Source organism: Crocodylus siamensis, chromosome 14 (genome assembly GCF_052110815.1).
Source record: "Crocodylus siamensis isolate JL-2025a chromosome 14, ASM5211081v1, whole genome shotgun sequence".
NCBI lineage: Eukaryota > Metazoa > Chordata > Crocodylia > Crocodylidae > Crocodylus > Crocodylus siamensis.
The window spans coordinates 23,643,104-23,669,493 of NC_143408.1; the positions used below are offsets into that span (position 1 = coordinate 23,643,104).

The 26,390-nt window shown below is 48.0% G+C and overlaps 1 protein-coding gene across 1 annotated transcript in view; it reads right to left on the reverse strand.

Moving 5' to 3' along the window:
- Positions 1–26,390, reverse strand: part of GRIK4 (glutamate ionotropic receptor kainate type subunit 4) — a 285,803-nt gene that overhangs the window by 69,205 nt on the left and 190,208 nt on the right. Inside the window, exons 6-7 of the mRNA XM_090027057.1 lie at positions 17,682–17,860; positions 10,516–10,569 (exon numbers count right to left, since the gene is read on the reverse strand). Coding sequence (XP_089883183.1) covers positions 10,516–10,569; positions 17,682–17,860 — 233 coding nt within the window. The remainder of the gene's footprint in view (positions 1–10,515; positions 10,570–17,681; positions 17,861–26,390) is intronic.

Consider the following 26,390-nt stretch of genomic DNA (forward strand, 5'->3'; position numbering starts at 1 on the left):
ATTGGGCAGTGGAGCCATCCTACTGTGGCCAGGAGCACATCTTCAACCCCACTCATATGCTGCCTCAGGTGTGCTTACTGGCACGCGCTCTGGCTAATTTAGGCAGTGACAATGCCATATTTCCAGGAGTTGGCTGGTGTGGAGAGGGAGTGAATTAAAGGGATAGGGTTGCCAACGCTCCTGGATTGGCCGAGAGTCTATTGGCACCGATCTCCCAGTGACTGCTGAAAGCAATCTGGGAGATGGATATTGTGAACGGGTTGAACAGTACAATTAATGACATTACCTCATGTTGGAAGGAAAAAAAATGTCCCAGAATAGCTTCAGTCAGAGTTGGCAATCTTATGAAGGGGCAAGTCAGCACAGACCTGCCCTCCCAGTACTGCCACCGCTAAAGCAGCAGGCATTGCCTTTCCAATAAACCCCTCAATTCAGGCCTCTTAAAGGACCTCACCAATGCCAGCGCATTCAGACTCTGAGCAACACAGACAAGGACTGTCATCCTTCTTTTACACGAAGGAAAACTGAGGCATGGAGAAGACCAGAAATGTCAAGTGCCTGCTGATTTGGGGCACCCCATTTGAGACCTAGGGATCAGCCTTTCAAAGAGGCAGACAGAGCACCCTCAGTCAGCACTCGCTTCATGCAACTTCAGGGCGTGAGGGATCAGGGCGTTGGGGAGGGGGTGTCTGTCAAAACCTGGCCCTAAGTGCCTGAAATAGGGCACCCAAAATTAAATGAGTCTTTCTAAAAATGGAGGCCTTCGAAGTATCTTGCAAGAGGAGCAGTGAGTCTGCAGCAAAGGCAAGGACTCCAAACCCCAATTTCCTGACTCCCAGTCCAGGGCTGTAACCACTAACTGCGCACAGTTAAATAATAACACTTAGCAATTATACAGCGCACTATATTTTCAAAGTACTAGGCACACATTAACTAATTGAATACAAAGGAGTTCCCCAGGAGACAGAGCTAGAGGAATTATTATAGGATGAAGTCACTCTTGGGTTTCTGCGGCTCTTCACGCAGCATTCAACGTGCGCTCCCGTACTTTATGGCAGCAGACAAAGCCGCCGGAGTGACCCAAGCCTTTACATCTTCAGGAGAACCTGCCTAATAAAAGCAGCACAGCCGGTCCCTGTGTCTCATAGTCATGAGTTTGATTTTGGTGGCATCACCCACCGTGAATTACCATCCCAAGATTTACAGGCCATATGTTCTATTCCATAAGGGATATAAACTCCTCAGAGTCGAATATACGACTCAGTGCAAACCTCTGACTCATGCGCTGTGATCCCAAATGGGGCCTGATCCTGACCAGAACTGAGCACCCACAGGTTCTCCTAATCGCCGATGCTGGGGATTGTATTGTTTCAATTGAAGCGTTATTGAAAATTTCCGCTCCCGCTTACTAGTTTCTTTCGGCTTCTATCATAAATAGCCCGCATATGTATACTGCTTTTATAGTGTCATGTTCATCACCGCATCTCAGAGTGCTTTATTAACACGACTAAATCACCGAGCCTCATGTTCTCCAGGCTGCAAACTGGAGTGGGGCTGTATTACAGATGGGCCAACTGAGCCACGAAGAAAGGCGAACCAGAAAACGCCCCAGACTGAAATCCACAGAAAGACCCCACTGACGGCAGCATGGCCTGAGCCCACAGTTCAGCAAAGCACTTAAGCATGCGCCTGAATTTGAGTATTGTGCTACAGCTTGGTGCTCGGTTTGCAGTTCAATAGCAAACTGAAAACACAGTCATGGAGAGAAACTTGGGAGTCAGCTTCAGGTCTTCGTCAGACACGCTTGGTCAGTGAATTAGCATTAGAGGCTGACCGCAGCCTCGAACCAATCCCTTTTAAAGCACTCGCATATTCCCTGCACCACATACAAACTGGGTTTCCAGTGCCAGAGCCAGGACACTTGGCTTCTGTTCCAGGCTCAAGGAGACTTTGGCCAAGTCACCTCTGGTCTCTGTCATCTAATTTCCCCATCAGTTAATTCAAGCTAATCATACCTGTGCCGCTCAAGAGGAAACTGGGGCTTCATGTTACAATGAGGCTAGAGATCTTTGGTTGGAAAGGGCTAGACAAGCAAAGGATTATTACTCTTATAACAACCTGCTGATAAGGAAATGTATTTTAAACCCGAGACTCAGAACCCATGAGATTCATCTGCATTGTCATGCCGCCGGTCTCACTTGAATGACTGGCTTCTAGTAATTGCTTATCTCTGACTGTAGAAAAGACCAGTTTGCTATTGTTCGGTTCTCTGCATCAGCTATCGAGTTCCTTCTCATTTCATCGATTGGGCCAGCAATATTGTTTTGTATCCCCATTGCGTGCACCGACTCTCATGCCATTACTAGATTCTTATCTCCCTTTTAATAACCCAGATCACCCGGGAAGCCAGGAGATAGCAGCACATTTCCCCCTTTCACCTTCCTGGCAGCTCAAAACACCTGCCAGGATGTGCTCACTTTGATTTTTAGTGGCACTGAGACCTTGACAGGCATGTGCATCATCCTCTTTTAATTACCCTAAGGGCTGTATTGGGTTTTCAGATCTGCTGATTAACAGCCTTTAAGTGATCTCCAAATGTCATTGCTGCTGCTCCTGCTGCTGGGGGTCTAGATTAGGTTATGGTCCAAATCCTCAGTTGGTGATAGCCACGCTTTAATGGGATCACCCAAACTTCTGGTCCTTCTGGCTGCCACAGATGCAAGGCTGACTTACAAGATTGGCCTGGCAAGCCCAGAACATGCTGCTCCTGTTCCCTGTCTTTAATCAATGGGTCAAATCCAGGTATTCCTCCCTCAGGGCAAACTCTCAGTGAGCTCAATAGTAGTTTTGCCTGAGTAACAACAGTTTATGCTTGGAAATTATATGCAGTGACTTCTATGCAGGGATCTCAAAGCACTTCACCAACATGGGACCAGACCTGCACTTGGAGTGAACAGGGATAACCCAACCAACCCAACTTCAGTGCTGATTTACACTAGCTAAGGACCAAACCCATTCATGGGCGTGCACGCTTATTTCCACTTTAGAAGTGGGTGAACTGAAGCAGGCAGGTCTCAAACCCTGCATCCCCTGTTCAAACGAAATTCCTACTGGCCATCAGTAAGTGTTTTGCCCTGGCAGGGACTTGAGAAGTACCACAGGGCTCGGGTGAACGATACGGCAGGCAGGATCCGCTTCTCACACATACTAGAATAAATCTAGTATAGCTCTATTGACGTCTGTGAAATGACTCTCTGTTTGAACTGCAGCAGCGGGGCATGAAGAGTTGAACTTAAATGTCGTGAGCTGTTTGTTTGTTTTTTTATCAGCACACTTCTCATCTTGCCCATGACCAAGCCCAAGGTAGAGGGGAAAGGAGGAGAAGGTGCTGGCGCCAAGGTGTGACACAGCCCACAAACAGTTACTCCGAGAAGGCAGCTAAAACATGCGAGGGATTCCCTGCTTTAGTGTAAATGGCCTCTGGCTCCATGATCTCTTTATCACTGATGCAAACAGTTATCAGTGTGATAAGTGGAGAGGAGAAGAATTTGTACTGAACCCGAGCCGTTGGGGCTTGAATAAGTGAGGTCCCAAAAGGGCGCTGCCCCCCAGGCACACATTAAAAATGAACAGATGGACACACCAGGGACCAAAGTAATGGCACTGGAGGCCCGTGTGTGGCTCCAGGTTGATGTTATGGATGGGACATTTGGCCTTTGAGACAGTCAATCGCTCACAAGCCTGGCACCCTTCCCACGAAGGCATGTTAGTCCTCCTATGTTAGATGCAATGCACAGAGAATACCCATTTCTACATCTCTGGATTTGGTTGCCTTCCAGGCTGAGTCATTGAGTCTATTAATCATGTCTGAGATGCTCTAAAAACATATTTATTTACCAAAGTGCATGGAATTATGCTAAGTGCTTTACAGTTTTCCTGAAAGGCTCAGTAAGTTTATAATATATTAACAGAGTCAATAATTGTACAATAAACCAGAAGTAAAAATCAATTCCCCTGGCAGAAGAAAGTCATAGGACCAACAAGCAGTGGCCTGTTGGGTGTGGGCAGACATGCTGATACACTGGACTACATGCGCCTGCTGAGATCTGCTGTCCTAATGACCCTTGTGACTATTTGGGGCACCTGCCCGTGGCTGACTTACGCATTCTTGCTGATCTTATGAGGTTGCTGCATCATGAATGTCGACTGCATCACACCCCTGCCGGCCCAAGGACAACGGAGAACTGTTAAACCTTAACAGCTTCCATTAAGCCACTGAAACCAGGTTTCTTCCACTTCTCTGCTTCACTCCCAGTCTAGCCTCCTAAACCACTCAGCCACTTAACCTCCACTTAGGCGGCTCTCAGGCCTCCCTCCTAAAGGATCTTCACATGAATGAAGAACTGCAGCTGGAATCTGCAAAGCTGCCTAGATGATTTGGACACCCAATTCCTATTAATTTCCAACTGAGCATCCAAACCAATTAGGCAGCTTTGAAAACCTCGCCTGCTATGTAGAGCCATCTCTTCACAGATCATTGACAAACACAAAACAAAACAAAACTGATTTATTTGGGCTCCGGCGATACGACGCAGCAGCTGTTTTATCAGCACACAACAACCCCAGAAAATGCTGTCAGGGAACAAAACTACATACAATGAAGAAAGTGCCTGACTCAAGGCGCCACTAAAATGTCTTTACACCTTCCTTCTTACACTAGTAATTTTAATAGTTTCAATTATTTCCATCTTATCTCCTTGATAAATGCACTGAAATTTAAACCCAGCCCCGGGTCCATATAATATTATTAAACTCACACACACACACGGCAAAACAGCAACGAGCTACACAGAATTAATGACCTACAAGGAATTAATTCTAATCTTTGGCTTTTGAAGACATCCAAAACCTCTCATTCTTTGCTCTGCTGGTTTCAAATATTTCCAAGGGTAGGAGATGCAATTATTTGTATTTTTTTTGCAATTCACAGTACCCTATCTGCATCGCTCTATCTACACATCATCCTTATTATTATTATAAATCAAATGTCAACATGGCTACAATTTTTCCTTCAAACCTTTATCAAGTCAAATTTCTCTGCTAAACAAATTGTTTTAATTATTTTTTTTTCTTATCAAGCCATTTGCTATGCTTTAGATTATAGGCTGGGCCTTATGCTTAGGTAAAGGCCAAGAAGGAAACAACTGTCCCCTGCATAGAGCAAGTAGGTCCCATGTGCCAGCTTTCTCTCTACTCCTGAACCAGGTGGGTGGGGAAAATGGGTAGATTTTCATCCCCAGAGCAGCCATACAGATGGGTAAGGTGGGATGAGATGGAAATAATGCTACATGGGGGAAGCATTTGCTATTGGTATCAGTAAATTACTACCCCTCCAGAGCAAGGAGAAGGCCAAGAGGGCCTTCATGAATACAATGCCTGCTGAGACCCCTTTAATGTGTGCTGAATACACAGATCCACTGAACAGCGGGGTTGTAGGTAGGTGGGTAAAGGGGCCAGCACTCCACCAGGGGCTTTAATCCCACTCCATGTCCTTCTCCTGGTGTTACCGCAACATGGGACCTTTTTATCACAAAATAAAAACAGAGGAAATGCAGCCACCTCTAGGGTGGATGGAGAAAAACTCCCTTCTCATCAGCACAGAGGCAGAAAAGGATGTTGGAGTCGTTAGTGATTCCAAGATGATCATGGGCCGTCAATGTGAGGATGCGGTAAGGCCAACCGCACCTTGTCGTGCATCTACAGATGCATCACGAGCAGGTTCAGGGAGGTGATCCTCCCCCTCTGCTGGGCACTGCACTTCAGGAGGGACGTGGACAACATGGAGAGGGTCCAGGGGAGGCCACTTGCATGATCCGGGGGCAGCAGGGCAGGCCCTATGAGGAGAGGTGACAGGACCTGAACCTGTTCAGCCTCCACAAGAGAAGGCTAAGGAGGGATCTGGTGGCCATCTATAAACTTACCGGGGGGGACCTGCGGGGAACGGGAGAGTCCCTCTTCCCCTGGGCACTCCCAGGATTAACGAGGAATAACGGCCACAAGTTGATCGAGAGTAGATTCAGGCTAGACATCAGGAGGCGCTACTTCACCGTCAGGGCGGCTAGGATCTGGACCCAACTTCCAAGGGAAGTGGTGCTCACCTTTACCTTAGGGTCTTCAAAAGGAGGCTGGATGAACACCTTGCCGGGGTCGTTTGAACCCAGCATCCTTTCCTGCCCATGGCAGGGAGTCGGACTTGATGGTCTGCTCAGGTCCCTTCCGACCCTACACTACCAACTATGGACCAACCAACATACAACACCTTGTAGAGTGTCCCCAGTTTAATTAACTAAGGAGACTTGGAAGAAGGAGTACTTTGTAGGAGGACCCTAGCACTGATAGAGCAGTTCTGCTCTAGGACTGTCATCTCAAGCGCTGTGTGGCCTGTGGCAAGTTGCCTCCCCAGTCTGAGCCTCAGTTTCCTCATCCAGCATTCAAGGATAACACCACTCTCTCCTCTGAGTTTCGGGGATGGAAAGCATTGCACACAAATGCCCCTTCTTGGAGTTATTCTAGATTCTGGACAGCCCTGGGGAGGAGCTGGCTCAGCCCCCCATGACAACAAAAGGGGAGCTGATCCTGCCACAGGTGGAGAAAGGCATATAAACTGCCAGTTGCCTGTGAATCATCTTGTGGGTGTTTCCATGCAAGTCCTTGCCTCTCAGTCTCAGCCTCTGTGCACATGCATTGAGAGCTGAGAGGTCCTTCATTTGCTCTTGGAGCCTTTGCTAAAGCTTGGCATCTGTTTCCCCAAGCCATCCTTCCTCCCCGCTGCACTGACTCATAAGTAACATTTAAGGTCTGTGACTCACTGATCTTTCCATGTGGCACCCAACATCCCCACTCCCACAGCTGAGAGAGAAAGCCAGGAAGTCATGGTGCCTAACTAGCCATTATCTAGCATGCTCTTATTACAATGGCTGTAATGAGCTTAATGCCAGGAGGTATAAACAGAGATGCCCTCCACTGCCTTGGCATGCATGCAACTCAGCTTTTTAACCTCCCTTCCCTTCTCTTAGGCTTGATTATTTTTGCCATCTCCCACATATTTAATATCCGTGCCTTTAACTATCCATAATGTCTATTCTCTTTCAACAAGGTCTGCCTCCATTTAAACCATCTTTCTGCCTGCTCTCCCAGACAGCAGTTCACAATGATTTTATCTTTCCTATTAGGCAGTGATTGCAAAACCTCAGAGGGTTCATTAGCAGCTTGATAATCCCTCCAGATTTATTAGTTTAAATTGCTCACTCCCATCTCTCATCCCCATTTAAATATTACTAATTTCCTTAAATATCTCTTCCATCTGCCCAGGTTTCGCCCAGTGTCACCTTTCTTCTTAATGATCCCTGTCAAAACTCCAGTTAGCTCTTTAGAGAACTGGTCTTTTGCAAAGTGGTAAAATAAACTGGAATAAATAGATGCCCTTTGTGATTAATTTCCAGGGAGAATGAATGGCCCTAGGATTCATTCCTTTCTAACCTCACCTTAAAGTCATGCATAACCAGATTAGAAGAATGGGCTTGAATTGCAAATTTCAGATTCTGATCTCAACTCAAATTCTGAACATGCCCATGTCCAAATTCAGAGACACGATTCATTGCTCCAGACGTGGCCCAGGGTCCCATCGTCCCAGGCTCATATCTTTCATGATTTGATTTGTGAGAGCACCTACAACCTCTGGTCACCCCACCCCCCACCCCGTGCTAGATCAAAAGGAACAGGCTCAGTAGTTTTTGCTCCAGAGTCTGTATGTCATGCGAGAGACAAACGGGGTGGGAATGTGGCGTGTTTTGGGTTTAAAACGCTTCACTCCTGAAAATACTGTACACAGTATGCCACGTGTCAATACAACAACAGATACACATGACTGTGGGTAGTGGTTTACCTTCAGAACTATGGATCTCATAGTATTACACTGCATTTCTCACAGAGTACCTCGAGGTGCTTTAAAAAGGCTGAAGACCTGAACCTGATGCTGTCCCCTATGAGATGGGAATGGCTCTCTCCATTTTTACAGGTTGGAAAAATTGAGGCAAGGAGAAGCTTATTGGTACTTGTCTTAGTTCACGTACAAAGTCAGTGGAAGAGCTAGAAATGAAACCTTAATCATTATTATCATCATGCTCATCATCATTACTATTATCATCATCTTGAACATTACTGTTATTATTATTAATAATACTACCAATAATAATATTCTTACTAGAACAATGGAGCCTTTGGGCTAATAGCCATGAAGGAACAAATACCACCTGAAAAAGGTAACCCTACATTTTGGGATCCTACTGGCTTCAACTTAGCTTTCAAGGTTTATGTCACTGCTCAGCTCCTCAACTTAAGGTATTTCTTTACTTTTCATTGAGTTGCCAATCTTCTATATTGATTTAACTAGGACTAGGACTGAATGACCTATTCCTCAGTGGATGGCACCGACTAGGGTTAGGACCTATGGATTTTGCTCCGAGAAGGAATTGGAAGGCTATTTGAAAGCACAGAATTTCTCTCTCTGATGCCTCCTTTCACAAGCCATCTCCTTGTGCCACTTCCCACTTGCTCTCCATGGTGTTGCCTGCTCCTACGTGTAGGTTACCCTCCCTGCACACTTGGCTCCATCTGTTTCTGTCTATCGCCCACCCAAACACACACAGACACGCCGCCCGCTGCAGCTCTCGGCTTTCCTGGCACACGCCCGCACGGGCATAAATATTAATAGACATTAGAGAATCAAAGTATCATTTGGGTTGGAAGGCGCCTCTGGTTCATCATTTCATCCATCCCCCTGCACTAAGACATGACAGATTTCATTACTCCTGCCCCATCCTTAATAGATAGTCTCAAGTGAACTATTGCTGGGGATTGCAATTTCCCCAGCCCATGTGGCAGATTGTTTTAGGGCCTCGCAGCTCCTTTAGCTTGAAAGTTTCCCTAATGTTTATTCTGGGCTTCCCCCTGCTGCTACCTAAGCCCATTACTTCTTGTTTAGCACAGTGCGTGGGGATTTAACCGCATGATCTCCCATTAATGTTCTTAGGAGCTGTAAAGCTAAATTGCCACTAGCTGCATTGAAAAACACACCTCTCCCTGCCTGTCACAGGTGTGCAATCACCCTTGAGCAGTCTTACACGTGCACTCAGCCCCTCACTAAGACATGACCAGGACTCATGTCATGGCTTGCCCTGTCCATACGCTGCCACCATTGCACCAGTCCCCTTTCTCCCAGCAATAGCTCAGCTGATGTAAATGGTCTTAGCTCTCTGGATCTGTGTGGGTTTTTGCCAGCTGAGCAACTGGCCCAGTGCCTTAAAGAGAGTGTCCCCGCCAGGAAAAACTTTTAAAGGGAGGGGAGAGGTAGGGTTAGACATGCTGTCTTCCCATGTTTTGCCTTTTGTACTTGAGAAACCCAGAGGGGACAAAGGAAGGGTCCTTAAAAGGATGATTTAACTCTCTGCCCTGGGTTTATGCTTCAGGTGTCTCTAGCTGCCCAGGGCTCAGTCCCAAACACTCTACTAGTAAGATCAAACTTTACTCAGGTAAATAAGTGGGTTATAGGGTAAGTAGGGTTCCAGAATTGTCTGCTGGTGCATCCTGCAAAGCCCACTGAAATCAATGCAAAGACTTGTATTCAGTGAGCTCCAGATCAGGCCCTCAGTGCCAGGCATAAGCTGGACACAATGGGATGAAGAGAGTACCACTTATAGCAGGTGCAGACAATTATTTTGGGTGAAGGGATGCTTACTGAGTTTTGGCAAACTGTTGAGAGCCGCATTTCCCTTTCTGTCACAGGGAAGTAGGAACAGCCCCATGGTCCCAGGCCAGAAGCCTCTGCTAGGCAGGGGTTTCTGGCTGAGGGGCAAAAGCTGGGCAGGCCTTGCTGCTGGGTCCTGCCACTAGCTTCCTCTGAGTCCTACTGCTCTTCGCTCCTGTCATCTTTGACAGGCAGCTAGGAGCAAATAAATATTAATTTTCTAATTTTTTAGGGGTCCCATGGGCTGGATAGAATGGCCTGGTGGGCCAGATCCGGCCTCCAGGCCGTATTTTGCCCACCCCTGACTTATAGCAACCCCTCTCACCCCCACTGCTCTCAATACAAGATGAGAAAGGAAGGGCTTGCAGCTGAAGCACAGCTCTCTCTTGTCCAAGGTCCACATCCTTCAACCTACAGGGCAGGAGTGCCCGTTTAGTACTGGTGTTAACTGGCTCTGCCGTTTTGCCATTCCACAGGGCATCACTGGTGGATCAATCTGTTTTTATCACATGGAGGGCAGGGCTAATTTCTCTCTCGGCCAAAGCCTGGATTCTCGGACACCCCCAAATACCTCTGGCTCGTCAATGCTTTTCCACTCCCTCTTGCGCATGGCTCTACCAGACACAACCCAGACTCCCACGGGACGAGCAGATCAGTTGTCATTAGTGGGACTCTATATGCACGGGATTGGAGCTGAGGAAATGTCTTACCAGGTTAGTGAAGATATATGTGTAATAGGCTGATGCCATTCCCAGTTCAGCTGCCTGTGAAGGAGAGGAAGATCAGATTAGAGCAGGGAGTAACCGTCTTTAATCTCAGGGACGGGAATAGGACAGACTGGGCTGGATTCACTTTTCACCCTTATCACTGTACATGGACACTGCCATCTTTTGAGAAGCCAGAAAGGGCAGGACACAGATGTACAGTTTCACCTATGAAATTAAAGTTACAGGACCTGATTTTGCAGAGGCAGTGAACATCTGCAGGTCTCAGTGAAGTCAATGGAAACTGCAGGTTACTCCAACTGCAGCAGCGCTGAAGGACTCAGACAGGGAACATCTAATCTAACCTTGGGCTACAGGCCACAGACTCCAGTCAGTGACTCAATATGGCCCTGATCCTAACAGGGGAATACAGACCAAGGGAACAGGGAAGGAAGGGACAGCGGTATAAAGAGTTTCAGCTGCAAACATGCCTAGTAACAGTGATTTTAGCAGTCCCAGATTGCCATACTCACCAAGGTCAGAAGAATAAGCCCAGAGCCCAGCCTTGCAAGAGTAACAGCTATTTGGCTTGGACTACAATGGTTTCACTGATATAGCCCCAGGTATGAACACATGATGCCGGTATATAGATCTTACAGCCATATAACTTACTCAGCCTCCCATTATACGGATAAAACTCAGTATGGGTGCTGTACCACTTCAACTATACCAGCATCTTTAAAACAATCTAACTGGTGATCATAGACAAGCTCTCAAGGACAGCACTGTTTAGGAACATTTTGGGTGGAACAAGGAAGAGCAGGCAGAATTGTCAGTTTTGTAAAAAAAAGAAAATGTTGTGCGGCAATTTTTACCCTCTCCTTTCAGGCAGCCAGGCACTCACTCAGTATCAATCCCACTCCTGATTCAGCTCAATGTATTTTTTCACACTGAAAATGTGGGAAGTTTAAATGTGCTCACACTTGCCATATACAGCCTCTGTTGCTTAGCACTAGGCCTGCTTCTAAGCGCAAACGAAAATTCCTGCGAAAGTAGCAAATTCTTGGCAAAAATATTGGCAGAATCCATGGGGGGGGGGAAAAAAAAAATCACAGAACAAAACACCAAAGATTTTACAAACTGTTCAGCCTTTCACTGCAAACATTAGGCTGCAGAGAGGGAAAAAAGGGAAAGCTTCACCAGAATCGGAGGGGATAAGGCTGCCATGCCCCATGGATCTTTGCCCACAAACACCAGCCAAATTTAGGCTCTAACATCCTGCAACTGATGATTAGCCTGAATGAACTCTGATGCCTCCACAAAGCCTCTAGGATTTAGCAGAGTTGGAAGAGGTGAATAAAGAGAAAGGGAATGGGAAAAGGGGTTAATGGGGTGTAAGTCTGTGTAGAGAGGGAAGCACGGCTAAATAAATGAGTGTGAAACCCCAGAATTCGCAGTGAATGAGGAGCCGGTTACTGGAGCAGATGCTCAGGAAGGTGGGGAATTAGCCTGCAAATCCTTTGGAAAGCAGGAGACGGCAGTTCCCTGCCAAAGAGCCAGTCTCAAATCATGCTCAGGGGACTTGGCAGAAAGTTTTGCCAGGCAACCCTTCATTATCTTGGAGGGGGTCTCTCCACTTCCCCTCTCCTCTTCCCGCCCCACCTGGAGGCTGGAGCTGTCAGAAAGTGCAATGGGTAAGGAAGAGGCAGGGATTGTGGCCCACTGAACTTGCTATGGCAGGGGTAAGCAAACCACCCTGGGTCCGATGTGGGGATGCACAGGTTTCTTCTGCTGCCACTGTTTGTCTCCATGATGGCATAAGGAGAGCACCTACAGATGAAGTCTCATGTCCCTGGACTGAATCCAGTAACTCCATGGGCCACAGGTTGCTGAATGCTGCTTCAAGCCGTAGGTAAAGAAGCTAAACAGGGCAGATGCAACATTGCTCCCTGCAAGCATCCTGCCACAGCAGGGACGAGGCCTCAGGGCTTTCTCCCACCATCTCCCTCGGGAGGTTTCGTGCAATATTCACAGGTGCAATACATCTGTGGCAGGAATGATTGGCGTGACATGGCCTTTCAAAGGGAAACCAACAAGTGAGTGTGTAGCTAGTCACTGGAGCCTCTCTTGATCAGCTGAAGGTGAAAAACAAAATGAAGGGAAAGAGGGAGAAGATCCCCCAGGATCTGTAATGCCAGTGCTCTGCACCTACCATGTGCACGCAGGTTGCTAAGATGGGATTTTTAAAATACTCTGCACTGGACAGAATCGAGGTGCTGGTGACTTCAGGGGGAACAGAACTGGAAAATCCTACACTTCATGCTCTGCAGTCAGTAAGCACTTAGCCCCACTGTCACAAGGATTACTAGAACAGCGCTATCACCCACAGGTACTGTACTGGAAGATGAATAATATAACCTATTGGATTACCATACTCAGTGCATAGCCCTCAGTGGTTCAAAGTCTAGTTGGGAGATAGGTATCAAGTGGGATTCCCCAAAGGTCTGTCCTGGGTCTGGTATTATTCAACGTCTTCACTGATGATTGGGATGCTGGGATCGAGTGCATGCTTACCAAGTCTACGGATGACACCAAGTTGGGTGGAATAGCAGACTCTCTGGAGGGCAAGGCTAGGAACCAGAATGACCTGGATAGACTGGAGAAATGGTCCACAATCAACCAGTTGAGATTCAACAACAAAAAAAAGTGCAAAGTCCTTGGGACAGAATAACTTGATGCACAAACGCAGGTTGGAGAACAACTGACTAGGCTGCAGTATTGCAGGGAAGGACTGGGGGGCTATGGTGGACCATAAACTGAATATGAGCTAACAGTGTGCTCTTGTTGTAATAACAAAAAAAAAGCCAACAGCATCCTGGGGTGTATTAACAAAAGTGTCACTTGTAAATCAAGAGAAGGGATGCTTCTGCTCTGTTCAGCACGGGTGAGGTCTCAGCAGGAGTTGTGTGTCCAGTTTTGGACCCCAGACTTCAAGAAGGATATGGACAGTTTGGAAAGAGTCCAGAACAGGGCAACAAAAATTGTCAGGAGCCTGGGAGACCAGACTTATGAGGAAAGGCTGAAAGCCCTAGATTCATTTAGCCTGGAGAAGTGGGGATTTGATAACAGTCTTCAAATCCCTGAAGGATGATTATAAAGAGGGTGGAGACGAAGATGAGCTTTTCTCTGTGGCTGTAAGGGACAGGACTAGAGCCAGTGGACTCAAGCTGCAGCAGAGGAAATTTAGGCTGGAGATTTCCTGACTGTGAGGATGGTCAGGCATTGGAAGAGGCTGCCTGGAGACGTTGTGGAATCTCAGGGACAATCCTGCCTTGATTTCATAGATTTCATAGACATTAGGGCTGGAAGGGACCTCGGGAGATCATCGAGTCCAGCCCCCTGCCCAAAGGGCAGGAAGTCAGCTGGGGTCATAGGATCCCAGCAAGATAAGCATCCAATTTACTCTTGAAGGTGTTCAGTGTAGGTGCTTGAACCACCTCCGCTGGCAGACTGTTCCAGACCTTGGGGGCTCGGACAGGAAAGAAATTCTTCCTTATGTCCAGCCTGAAACGGTCTTGCAGGAGTTTGTGACCGTTCGACCTCGTCATCCCTTGGGGCGCTCTGGTGAACAGATGTTCCCCCAGATCCTGGTGGTCACCCCTCATAAACTTATAGGCGGCCATCAGATCACCCCTGAGCCTGCGCTTTTCCAGGCTAAAGAGTCCCGTGGCTCTCAGCCTGTCATCGTAAGATCTGTTTTCCTGACCTCTGATCATGCGCGTGGCTCTCCTCTGGACTCTCTCAAGCTTCTCCACATCCTTTTTGAATTGTGGAGCCCAAAACTGGACGCAGTACTCCAGCTGCGGCCTCACCAAGGCCGAGTACAAGGGGAGAATGACGTCCCGGGATTTGCTCGAGAAGCATCTATGGATGCACGCCAGCCTTTTGGTCGCTTTAGTAGCCGCAGCATCACATTGCAGGCTCATGTTCATCTTGTGGTCAATGATGACCCCCAAGTCTCTTTCTTCTGTAATGCTAACCAACGTAGCACTGCCGAGCCTATAAGGGTGCTGCAGGTTTTTCCTCCCAAGGTGGAGAACCTTGCATTTTTCGGTGTTAAACACCATCAGGTTCTCATCTGCCCATTTGCTGAGCTTGTCCAAGTCAGCAGGGGGCTGCATTACATGACCTTGTGGGGTCCTTCCAGTTCTACTTTCCTATGATCCCAGGTACAGGGAATGGAAACATCAAGGCAAAGCAACTTGCCCCAGGCCACACCATGAGTCAGTGTCAGAGAGAGGGATGAAAACCTAGCCACCTAACCACCACCTCTTGCCACTAGACCACGCTGCCTCTTCTCTTGAGGCCGCTGGACTGTAACCCCCAGCAGCTGCTCACCTTATGAAGCCCGCCAGTTTGATTTCAAGGGCAGAAAATCAAAAAAAGAAAAAGAAATAAGCACTTCCCTTCGTTCATCGCTCCTGTCTGCTTAGCATCCCCAAAGGTACTGGTGAGAAGTTAAGACAGGCTGTCAATACAGCAGCAGCCACATGTCTCCAGACCACATGTGGAGAGCAAGATGGAAGAAGTCTGCCTCACTGTCCGAAAACAGTAGAGGCCAAGAAAGGGCTTTCTGATACTAGGTTGGGGCCATAGCTCATTAAAAACAATAGTAGTTTTTCCATTGGCTTTAGTGTCTGTTGACTCAGTCTGAAGCAAGTTTCTGTCTTCTAGTTGTTATCTCCCCACTTTGTTGCCCATGTTCTCCCAGTATAAAAGGAAATAACTTCTAGTTCCACCAGCTGCAATAAGTTCACAAACCATGAGGGCATTGTTTATTTTGCTTCCTCTCTCGGGATCCTCTTGCCGGGATGACTGCATTAAATTTTATTGAATGCTGCAAAATCTTTTCAATTTTTAACATCTTTATTGGTCACGGCATGAGAATACCCCAGAGAGGGGAAGGGAGAGTGTGTATGTCTAAAGAGCCACTGCTGTGTGACTGTGGAAAATTACTATGGCAACAGACTGAGGGATAGCCCTCAATAGTGAGAGAGCTCTTTCAAATCATCTATTAACTCAAGACACCTAAAAAAAAATCCCAAACAAACCCCCAAAACCCAAACACTAGTTTCTGATTTCCCCACAAATCAGCAGTGTCAGACTATTTTAGTGATATAGCAAAGGTCACAAAGGAAACCTGTCCGTCAGTGCATGCACATTGCATTTAGACGTGCAATTAAAATGACGCAGGACTGGACTGATGACAGATGCCTGAGCTTCATGGAGATCCAGCTGGTATCACTTGGAACTTGCACAGACTGTCAGCAGCCTCCGCCTGACCTCAGCCTCTGGACTCCAGCCTGGCATCTCTACCTGCACAGCCAGCAATGGGAACATTTTGCACCGATGCACATCAGTGCTTGTGGTTTGCGGTTCATATCCCAAGAGTTGGACTATATGATTGAAATTCTCCCTTTGTTTCTTCTCAGCGCCAATGCAATATTCATACGGGGGTTTTTTGGCTGCAGTAAAAAAGCAAACGTAAGGAGAACTGGTTGGGAGCTTCTCAGAAGAAATGTTTTTTTTAAAAAAAGCCAGAACTCTGCCTCAGAAAGAAACTGGGGAATGGATTTGCCCACCCTGAAAACTTTTTGGGAAAAAAAAATCTCAAGGAGTTGAAATGACTCATTTCATCACCTTCAACATGAAGAGCTTCCTTTTTTGAATCAAAGCATCTTTTCGGTTAGAATATAGTAAAAAAAATAGGTTAGAATATATTTTAAAACTATGTTCGGTTAGCATATAGTAAAAAAAAAAAAGAAGAGGTTAAAAAGAATCAAAGTTCAGTATCAAGAGAGAACATTTGAAGGTACCCAGTGTTATATTTCACTGAACCTAATCAAATTTTATTTTTCACATTTTTGATTCACAAAAATGTTTGGGGTTGTGCCTTTTTTCCAAATACAGGATGAGGAAAATGTATGAAATCTTGAAAAATCTTGCCAGACAGGAAAATCATTCCCTGCTGCGCGCTACTCTCATTCCTCTAGTGTGTATGTTAGTGCTGTACCCATCTGCCCTCCCCTGCAGAGGACACGAGTCTCATGCTGTTGGCTAGGCAGCCTTGCTGTTTTAATTCAAGCTACAGAAGCTCATGCTTCTAGGTCTGCTGGTCTGAGGTCAAGCCCAAGAGAAAAGCCATTGCACGCCGGCTGCCGAGCACCAGTAAGATGGCAAACCTGTGCAAAGTTCCTCTGCAGGCAGGTTCCTTTGTAGAAAGTGACCCATACCTGTGTATCTTTGCAAGTGTGTGTCTCTTCAGTGGGACCAATACTTGTACCAAGCCCTACTCTAGCTTCACCCATCAGGCCTTAAAGACAAGCATTCTGTTCTCAGAGTGATGATAATGATGACACACAGCATGATGGGCCTGACCTAGCTACTGAACTCAATTGAGAGATGGTTGTTAATGACTGATGGGCTTTGGATCGGGTTCCACAGACTCAGATGACTGATTCTTCAGCATCACACTCATGATGCTGCAAGGAACACACAGGACAACAGACCCTGCTGTATGGGAGAGGGACCTCAACAATCGCAGAGCACGCGTACACAACATGGGATTTTAACACCCCCATTAGATTAAATTTCCAAATGAAGCTAAGCTGCCTACACACAAGCTGAAACCAAAACACAATACAAGAAAGAATTAAAAATAATAGTAATTAAAAAAAAAAACCAGCTTAAAAAACAACTGATGAAGAAACAACGCAACCTGAGAAGCACTCTGAAGAGGAAAAAGAATCATAAGTCTGCAGCACTGATGGTCTGATTTTCGAAACTGTTCAGCAGCCTCCTGGCTCCTGTTTGAAGTCAATAGGAGCAGTAGGAGTTCAGCACCTTTGGAAACCAACCCCAGATCTCTTGTGCACTTAGTCAGAACAATTATTCTATTTGTTCTGTAGCTGCAGTCTTGGAGGGAAAGAAAAAAATTGTTTCCCATAGGAACTCAATGTTAATCAATGGAAATCCCCCTGTAGCGTAGATAATTTTCCTGCAGTGCAGCAGAAATGTTTATACTCTGGAACCACATAGTGCACACGCTCAGAGAAATCATCAGGGTGGAAAGCAGCAGCGTTTCTAAAACTGTAACTCAACAGCCAACCTACCTTCTGGAGGATGATGTGAGACATGGAGGCATTTGCGTGTACAATGATGGTGGCAGTTTTGTCATCCCGGATCTCTTTTAGGAGAGGGGTAGGGTCCCGGCTGTCATCCAGCATCCGTACCGAGAGGGTGTCCTTGGAGATGAGGAATTGACGAAGCAACTTCTCTAGGTTTAAAAGGCCTGCGAGAAAAAGCAGCACAAAGAGGGCTTTTAAATGATGTGTTCAGTCATGAGTCCTTCACCCACAGGATCCAGCTCTGCATTGGGCTGGTTCACCAAACGGTGCGGCAGTATGTTGAAAAGCAAAGAAGCCACGTCTTAACTCCACTCTCTCTCCTCTGGTCACCAGGGGATGGGGCGGGATGGAACATCATATCATGCTTTGGCCATCAGAAACAGCAGAGTCGGATCATCATGGCACATGGCCTCAATGCAAATAATAAAAGAACCAAATGTGTTCTAGGTACTTTACAGACACATAGGAAGACAGGTCTCCAGTGACCTCAGCCACTGACCCAGCAGAAGACAAGGCCTAGGACACTTGTACACATGACAAAAATGTCATTTTGTGCCATGTAATGGCATCACACATTACACATGCACAAGTTTTGGGGGGGTTTAGACGAGCTTGCATGGCTGCAGACTAAACCACCTCTGCATTTAGTTTAGTTTGCAACAATAAGTTGCAGCTGTCAGCTCACCACCTGGCCATGGGAGGCAGGTAGGTTCCGCAGAAAAAAAAGGATCGGGCCCCCCACCACTTCTGCACTCAGCAGGTGCCTGATATTTGTTTTTCAGTGGAGCCTGTCCACCTCTCCCGCAGCCAGGGGGCAAGCCGCTGGTGGGCCGAGCAGCCCCTGAGCTGAAGGAGGCCCATGTCCTTCTCTCTGCAGCAGCAATGCCCCCTGGGGCTGCCTGGGTAGGCTGCTTGTGGGCTGTGTGTTGCCCCAGCTTGGAGGCAGCACCCAGCCCAATCCAACTCTTCCTTGAGCCCACCTGGGGAGCAGCACTTGGGCTTCCAGTGGGTAGACTCAGGGAAGAGTTGGATTGGGCCAGGTGTGGCCTATGAGCTGGGGCAGCACCTGGCCCGCTAGCAGCCTGCCCAGGTGGTCCTGGGAAGGCTCCAACCAAAAAAAAAAAAAAAAAATAGGGAATTGGGCTCCTCGTCATAAGAGTGACAAAAAACCCTAAATTGAACTGGATAGTTTCAATTAAAAACCCACCGGTTCAATTTAGGGGCAAAGAATGCAACTCTAAGGATCAAACCCCCGTCACGTGTACAGGCGCCCCTAGGTGTTATTCTACCTCCCTTTGCTGGCCTCTTCTGGTTAAGCATTTTGGCACTGCAGTAACCTCAATACCAATAATACCTCCCAGTCCAAGATCTTACTATTCAAGGGCTTGATTCTGCTTTTATATATATCTATATAGATATATGGTCTGATTCTGCTTTTCTGATTATAGATAGATATATCTGTATCTATCTATCTATCTATATCTAGATAGATAGATAAAGGAGTCACAGAATTATAGAAAATAGGACTCTCCCATGATCTGCAGCCCATCACCTTGTATTCAGGTTAGGAAGAGAAATGTCCAAAGGGAGAAGGAGGAGTTACATACCAGAGACCTGCAACCACTTCTCCAAAGGAAAAGGACAAACAACAGACCATGCACCCATATCTGAGACCCAGTGCCCTGACCGTCAGGGGGTCACTCACACCTGGAGCTGAGCTCGTAAACTAAATGTTGCTCTGACTGTACCAAACGGTTTATTCACCCCAAAGGTCAAGGGCTGGGGAAGCAATACAATGCAATGCAATCAGAGTTGCAGAGTGCTGCTTTCAAGGACTCCTGGCACTTCACAAAAGGTAACAAAGCAATGCATTAAAGGGATAAATCCCAGATGAGGAGTCTCTTATTCACAGTGAGATTTTTCAGTAAGTCAATGTACCTGCATAGAGCTCTTTCCCATGCAAAGCCCCCTGCCTCTCCTCTTCAATACAGGAAGGATCTCAGCTGGGGACTAAAGCAACCAGAGTGTCCAGGATTTCTTAAGGGTGGAATGGATTTCCAAGCTTGCTCCTGTATAGAGGGTGAAATTCACCCCTGCACGGAGTCAGCACATGGCCTGACCACCACTGAAACACCATTTTATCAGCACTAGTGGGGCTTCTGTTTAAACCTCCTCCTAGATTTCTGAATTGTTTAATCTTACCCATGCCCACAATCATCGCTTCCTCTAAGATTCGGAGGCTGCCATGAATACAAGCCCAGCTCTGCTGAGCTGATTTAGGACTCATCTTGAAATCTCCTTTCCCACGAGGAAGGTTCTAAGAGCATTTTACTAACCTTTATTCAATTAAAGGCTCAGAAAAGGAGGCTTTTATAGTTCCTTTGACTTTTTCTTTTTACAGTGGGCCCACTTCATAGCTTTTTGTATTTCTCTTGGTTAAGAAGAGGGCGTTTGGGGGAGAGAAGGAGGGGGAACAATACATTTTCTTTATGAGCAAAGCTGGAAGAAAGTTCCCCAAGTGATTGCTACCAGCCTGAACTCATCTGAAGTCAGTAGGTGAATATTATTTTGCCTTGTGAGCTGATGCAAGAGCCCTCTGAACTGCAGGAGTGGAGACTGTCATGGGAGTGTAACCCAGCAAATGCCAAACCCTGGGCATTTCCTTTCTTAGGAAGGCATTTCTGAGGCATCAGACACAAGCTATTATGCATTATTCAGACTGCAAGAGTGACTGGAGGCTTCCTCTGAGGCCACGGCCCACTGGGCATGTCTACATGGCCTGCTATCCAGCCCAAGCTCCAGCACCTGGCCCCTCACTTCTGCTAAGCTGCACCGATGACCAGAGGCACAATAGATAGCTCCGGACCAAGCCTGACCATGCTTCCCTGAGACGTGCTCTCTGTCCTGAGTGCTTGAGGGTGCTGGGTTGGGGGGGCAACGGTCTAATCCAAGCTGCTTGGGCCACTCGGGAGAGGTGGACAGGGCACAGTTTGTCAGCAGAGGATGGGGCATTGGAAGGGAAGTGGAGCAGTAAAGCCACAGGGGAGCAGAGTCCCAGATATTCAATGCCTCCGCCCTTTTTCTTCTTGCGTATGATTTCAGAAAGTCAACTCCTCCAACCATTTAAAAGCAGACCCATTACTATTACTGCAATCTTTCAGACTGCTTGCTCCCTCTGGTGAACCATATCGATGGCAGGCAGTTAGTATATGCTGGGCTGTCTGATGTCCTCTGCCACAGGGGCATGATGGTGAGGTTTTAAGGGCCATTTTATGTTTGATTTTGTTGAAGCTCCATAGCCTGATTGGAGTCGATTCAGGTTTACCCATACCCTACGTGGGAGTTTATGAAGGAGTTTAGGAGGGTGTGAGGATGGTAGTTGTGTAGTGGGGTGTGGTTGTTATTCCATTGCTCTGCCCACCTTCTCTGGGGCTCTGGGTCAGCACTCAACTTAATGCTGATCTCTCAAATCCCAATCTGGAGCCTGAATAACAAGCCAATTATCCATGTCACTGAATGCACAGATATGACCTCACAACTTGCTCCCGTGTCACTAGCCCCATTTTGCAGATGGGCAGCTGAAGCCCAGAAAGGGGACACGACTAGGCCATTATCTCACCACAACCTAATAATCGGGGCTGCAACAAGGAGCCCCTGACTCCAGTAACCTAACATTACTCCCCACAACCTGTCAAGAGGTCAGCCCTGGGTGTTAGCAGAACAACAGCGAAGCAATGCCATTGCACGCCCGAAAAGAGGGGCAGGTTGAACCCTTCTTTGCAAGGTGTGTTCACGTGAAGATTTCCATTCTGACCCCTCTCCCTCCTGGCCTCAGCGGACGTGGCGTGGTGCACAGGACGTCAGCCTGGATGTCAAAAGTGATGTTCCAGTCCCAGCTCTGACCACAACCTGCTGCATGAAAATCATTTTGCTTGGTTTCCTTTCTCTTTCTCTCACTTGCATGCTTTTTGGGACAATGCCTGCACATGCTACGTGCCTGTGCGGTGCTGGGCCTCAAGGCGATGGAGCCCGAGTTTCAGCAGAGGCCTCCATCCATTGTTCTAATACGTAATAAAGATGACATGGGGAAGGACGCTAGGGTTAAAGCCAGCATCTCCTGCCTGCTAAATGAAACGACTTTTGCGGTCTCTCCATGCAGCTGCAGGAACACGTTAGCGGCTGCCGGTGTCCCCATCAATACAGAGTGCTGCATGGCATCAGGAGGCTGGAAGAAGCCCGCTTTCCCATCAGCTAGCTCAAGAGCTGGGAGCCAGCTGCGGAGAGGTGACTCAAGGGAGCCTGCTTGCACAGCATCCAGCCTGCTGCTTTGTCGCTCTCCAGGGCCATTGCAACTGAGCAGCAATGGGGGCGCAGGGATAGCAAGGCTCCCGGCAGGCGGGCATCAAGGAGCACGCTGGGGGATTTTGTTCCGAGTTAATTAACATGCATGGAAGTGGAGGAAGCAGTGGGAAGGGGAAGGCGAGCAGCGGCAGCTGATGCTTGGCCATTGAGCGGCAGGAAAGGATCCTCAAGTTTTTATGGCTGAACAGTGAACTTGCAATCTTCAGCACGTGGGACAGCACAGCTGGGCCAGTCGTCCTAGCTGTACCCCCCTGGACAGCTCGAGAAACACAGCTCCACCCCTACTCCCCAGCTAGCTTAGAGGAGCGCTGGTGACCTACACCAGGTCTGGCTCATGCGATGGGCCCAAAGTCACCAGGAGAAATTGAAAAAGCAAGCAAGAAGGCAAGCCAGCCAGCCGAGGCCCCTGGCACCACTTAGCATATGCTGAATCTCAGTCCCACAGAATACAATTAGACCTGGCTCTTCAAGTCTAATGGCCTGCACATCTCAGCCTTGCTTTAATGAGGCGCAGGAAAGCAGCCCCCAGCCCAGCTGTGGAACCGCAGTTCATGCCAGACCCTCGCTGCTCCTTTCGATTAAGTTTTCCCATTTTGATGCCTCCCCACTGCCCTCCCGCCTTTCACAGGCACCTCGCCCCTCCCCTTGCTGCTCCCCCAGCCCATCAAGCGCAGGTAGACAGCTCTGATAGTCCTGCAGGTTGCAGGGCTCAGCCCGACTGATAGCTTTCCAAACCAAATCAGGCACAGTGGGGGGGGGGGGGGTTGGGAAACGGGGTGAAGGCTTTTGATTTCCTTTCCCTTGGCTCAACCAAATTATTATTTCCAGCACGCTCCACCTTACCTGTAGCCCCATCAGCCTCTTGCTTTCCCTCCTCTTGTCACATGGAAGGAGGATTCTATCATCTAAAGAGATTCCCTTTTGTTCTGGTGACACGGGAATGTGAAACGCCTGATGCTGACAGACTGACACTTCAGAAGGCTGTTTTACAGGCTGAACATGAGCAAGGGCTTGTAGGCCCCTTCTGGCAGCTTTGAAGTGCATAAACGAGGAACCACCGGGTGCGGAGAGGCAGGATCAACTGCAGACTGTGAGAGCAGCGCCGTCCGTACCACCACCTGCCGAAGACCGGTGGTGCTCCCCTTGTTGTGTGCTAAGCAGAAACGTCTCCCAGGCCACCCGCACCTGCCTTGTGCTTGCATCTAGGCACGTAAGTGCATACAGGAGACAACGGGGTCAGAGCCAGAGATGGGCGGCAAGACTCTTTTTGCCTCGCTTTCCTGATCTGTGCAAGGATTGCAGCACAGGCCTGCTTTGGAGACATGTGGGCTGGTAAGAGAAGAGTTTGGACCTGTGGATTCTCTCTCTGCCCTCCTGGATTTAGCCACCAGGCTTGACCATGCATTAGGGAGGAAGATGTGGGATTGCCCTAACTCCAAGTTTTTTTGCATGCGTGCCTGATCCTGCTCACTATTGCACTGGTTTTACACCAGCATGGTTCCACTGACTTGGATGATTTATTCCTATTTAGGGACTCAGGACTGGAAGGGATCTCCCTGACTATCACGTTGAGCCCCTGCCTTTGCAGACAACTGCCTGGAGCCCCTTACACATCACAGCCCCAACCAAAACCTACAATGTGCCAGAGAAAAGAGCAAGAGAGACAAGGGTGTCGCCAATGCACTGGTCCACTGCAATGCCAGGGACCTGATTAGGTGGAAGATGCCAAAATGATCCTATGCTACAGAAGGAGGCAAAGTCCCCAACAGCCCCAAGAGCGGGAAATACTTTCCTGATCCAAATCTGGTGACTGGTTTGATCCTGAATGAATGAGCAGGACCTATCCACCAGACAGAGATTCTCAGGATCATTAGGAGCACCAATGTATCCTAGCCAGCCTCCCACCTCTAGCCACAGCCAACGTCTACTGGTTCAGGAGCTAGCAACCACCCCCTTCCCTCCTTCCTCTCCTCAAATAACCAAATCATGCTTTAAAGGGGGGGAAATTCCTCCAAATCCCAGCAGGCAACCAGTAGGAGCCCTGAAGCATGGGGCTACTGTTTTCTTTCAGTGTAAAAGCAACTAGCTCCCAGAGGAGAGATGTGCTTTTGTCAAGGTCACAGTCTAAATCAGTAAAGGCTGGGTACAGAATCAATGAGTCTTACCACCCAGTCCTGTGCTCAAACCAAATTCACCTGGTTTCATGCATCTTCCAAGTGGCCATTTTGGCTTGGGGCTGTCCCACACCGACACCCTGACAGACCACAGCTTGTGATCAAATGCAACAGAACAGAGGAAACAAGAAATAAGGATCAATCCAGACGCATGAGAGTGCAAGTTCCCCCTCTGGCCACTGCACACAGAGTAAGCACTTTGCACTGGGCGTTAGGTTGGCACACATTGGTGTGCATTTCTGTGCACAGCAGTAGCAACACGCATGCAGGCATGAATTAGAATTACACACAGGCAGCCAGGGGTCCATGCACTGTCTTCCCCTTTGGCTCAACCCACTCCTCATCTGTTCTGCGCCCTATTGCATGGATGGGATTGGGCAGGTTGCCTTGTTTTCCCTATGACCCTCAGGGTGCAATTGCAGTTAGACCTGCAGTCTTTGCAGCTTTTAGCTATAGCCGTCTTTTATTGCTGTAGGCTTTAGAGAGCCATGCAGAAGCTTCCTGTTTGGAGTCTCAAAGCACTTCGCAAGCCCTGGAGAATTATCCCACACAATACTCCCTAGAGACAAGAAACCAAGTCATGCAGCCAAATTTCTCCTGCTGTTGCACTGGATTTATATAGGCATAGCTCTGTGCCTTGCACAGTCCTTCCATGTTTACTTAGGTGCTTAGGACTGCTCTAAGGTGGGAAAGCAAGTCTCCAAGTGTCATTGCATGAAGGCAATGCAGACATGTCCTATAAGATGGGGCAAGACCGGGAGCAGAAGCCAGGAGCCAAATCACCCAGTCCTGTTCATAAACCAAACAGCTCACACACTTTCCTCCCCCATGAGCTCTGCTTCTCAGCTTGTCACACACAACCGCTACTGGCTCCCAAGCCAGGATTTCCTAATGCACTTGTGACTAAATCACATGCTGCCCTTGCCTGCCTCGGAGGAGGATGCAAAGAACCCCATCCAGCATATGCAACTGAATATGGTGGATGGGGCTCACTGCACTCAAAGACAGTGTTTAATAGCACTCCCTCTGCTCAAGGTGCTCAGACTTCCTCCAAGTAAGAGACTACAGCCCAATCTTTTCTCTCCGCATTGGCCTGCAAGTTGTCTGTGCCAGGAGACTGGCCAGTGCTAAGGCTGGCTCTTTACATGGAGAAAACAAGTAGGGTGGGGAGGAGGGGGACCGTATGCCCCTCCAGTGGTCTTCTGGACCTGAGGTGGCTTCGTGCTTCACCTGTACCTGAGGCCTATGGCCAAATGCCATGCCCTAGCCGTAATTGGTAACTCCCTCTTGTAAGTGAATTATCCAGTAATTCCTGATTAAAGCATATCACATTGATTCAATTAAAGGGTGGACATCATGTTATTTTAAAGCCAACGATTTGCTTCCTAAGATTTTTCGATCCAGTTAAATGAAGGATCAAATTAACTAGGGACTGAATTAAGTGAAAGGCACCTATGTGTGTCGGCATGTAGCTGGGAGGATGCGTGTGTATGCAGCTGTGTGTCGACGGGCCCCAGGTGCCCCAGAGGGTGTGTACTGGACCGTGTGTCGGCACAGGGGGAGAAGGGAAGTGGGGGACGGGAGATGTGCAAATGCTGCACAGAAGGGAAAAAAGAAGGCTAATTTCAGTGTCACAGCCAAAAAATGAAGTCTGAAAATGCCAGTGAGGGTTCCAGCTACAACATGAACTTAGCTTGGTGGATGGCTTGGGCCAGATCCATGGCTAGTGTAAAGCAGAGCAGATCCACTGAAGTCAATTGGGTTTTGCTGTTTGTCTCAACCATGTATCTAGTCCCCTGTGGATGCCTGGAAAAGGCAAGGACTCTTCTGGCCCTGGAGCATCCCTGCAGGAGCCAGACATGAGAGATCCTGAGGCTTTGGGGACCTGCATTTTGCCTCAGATTCACCCATGTCATGGTCTGCACGCTACGAGGTCACCTCCTTCCTTCTGCAGCAATATGAATTCAAAGTGGCTCCAGGCACATCAATGCGGTTATGCTGGGGTGTTAACCAGAGGAGGGGTCTAAGGAAAAAGGGCTCAGAAGCGTGGCTGCACATGGGCAGGCATACAGCTGTAGTGACTGGCACATACATGCAGGTCAGTACAAGCAGGGTGGTACAGATGTGGAACTGTGCAGAAGATGCTGGACATTAGACG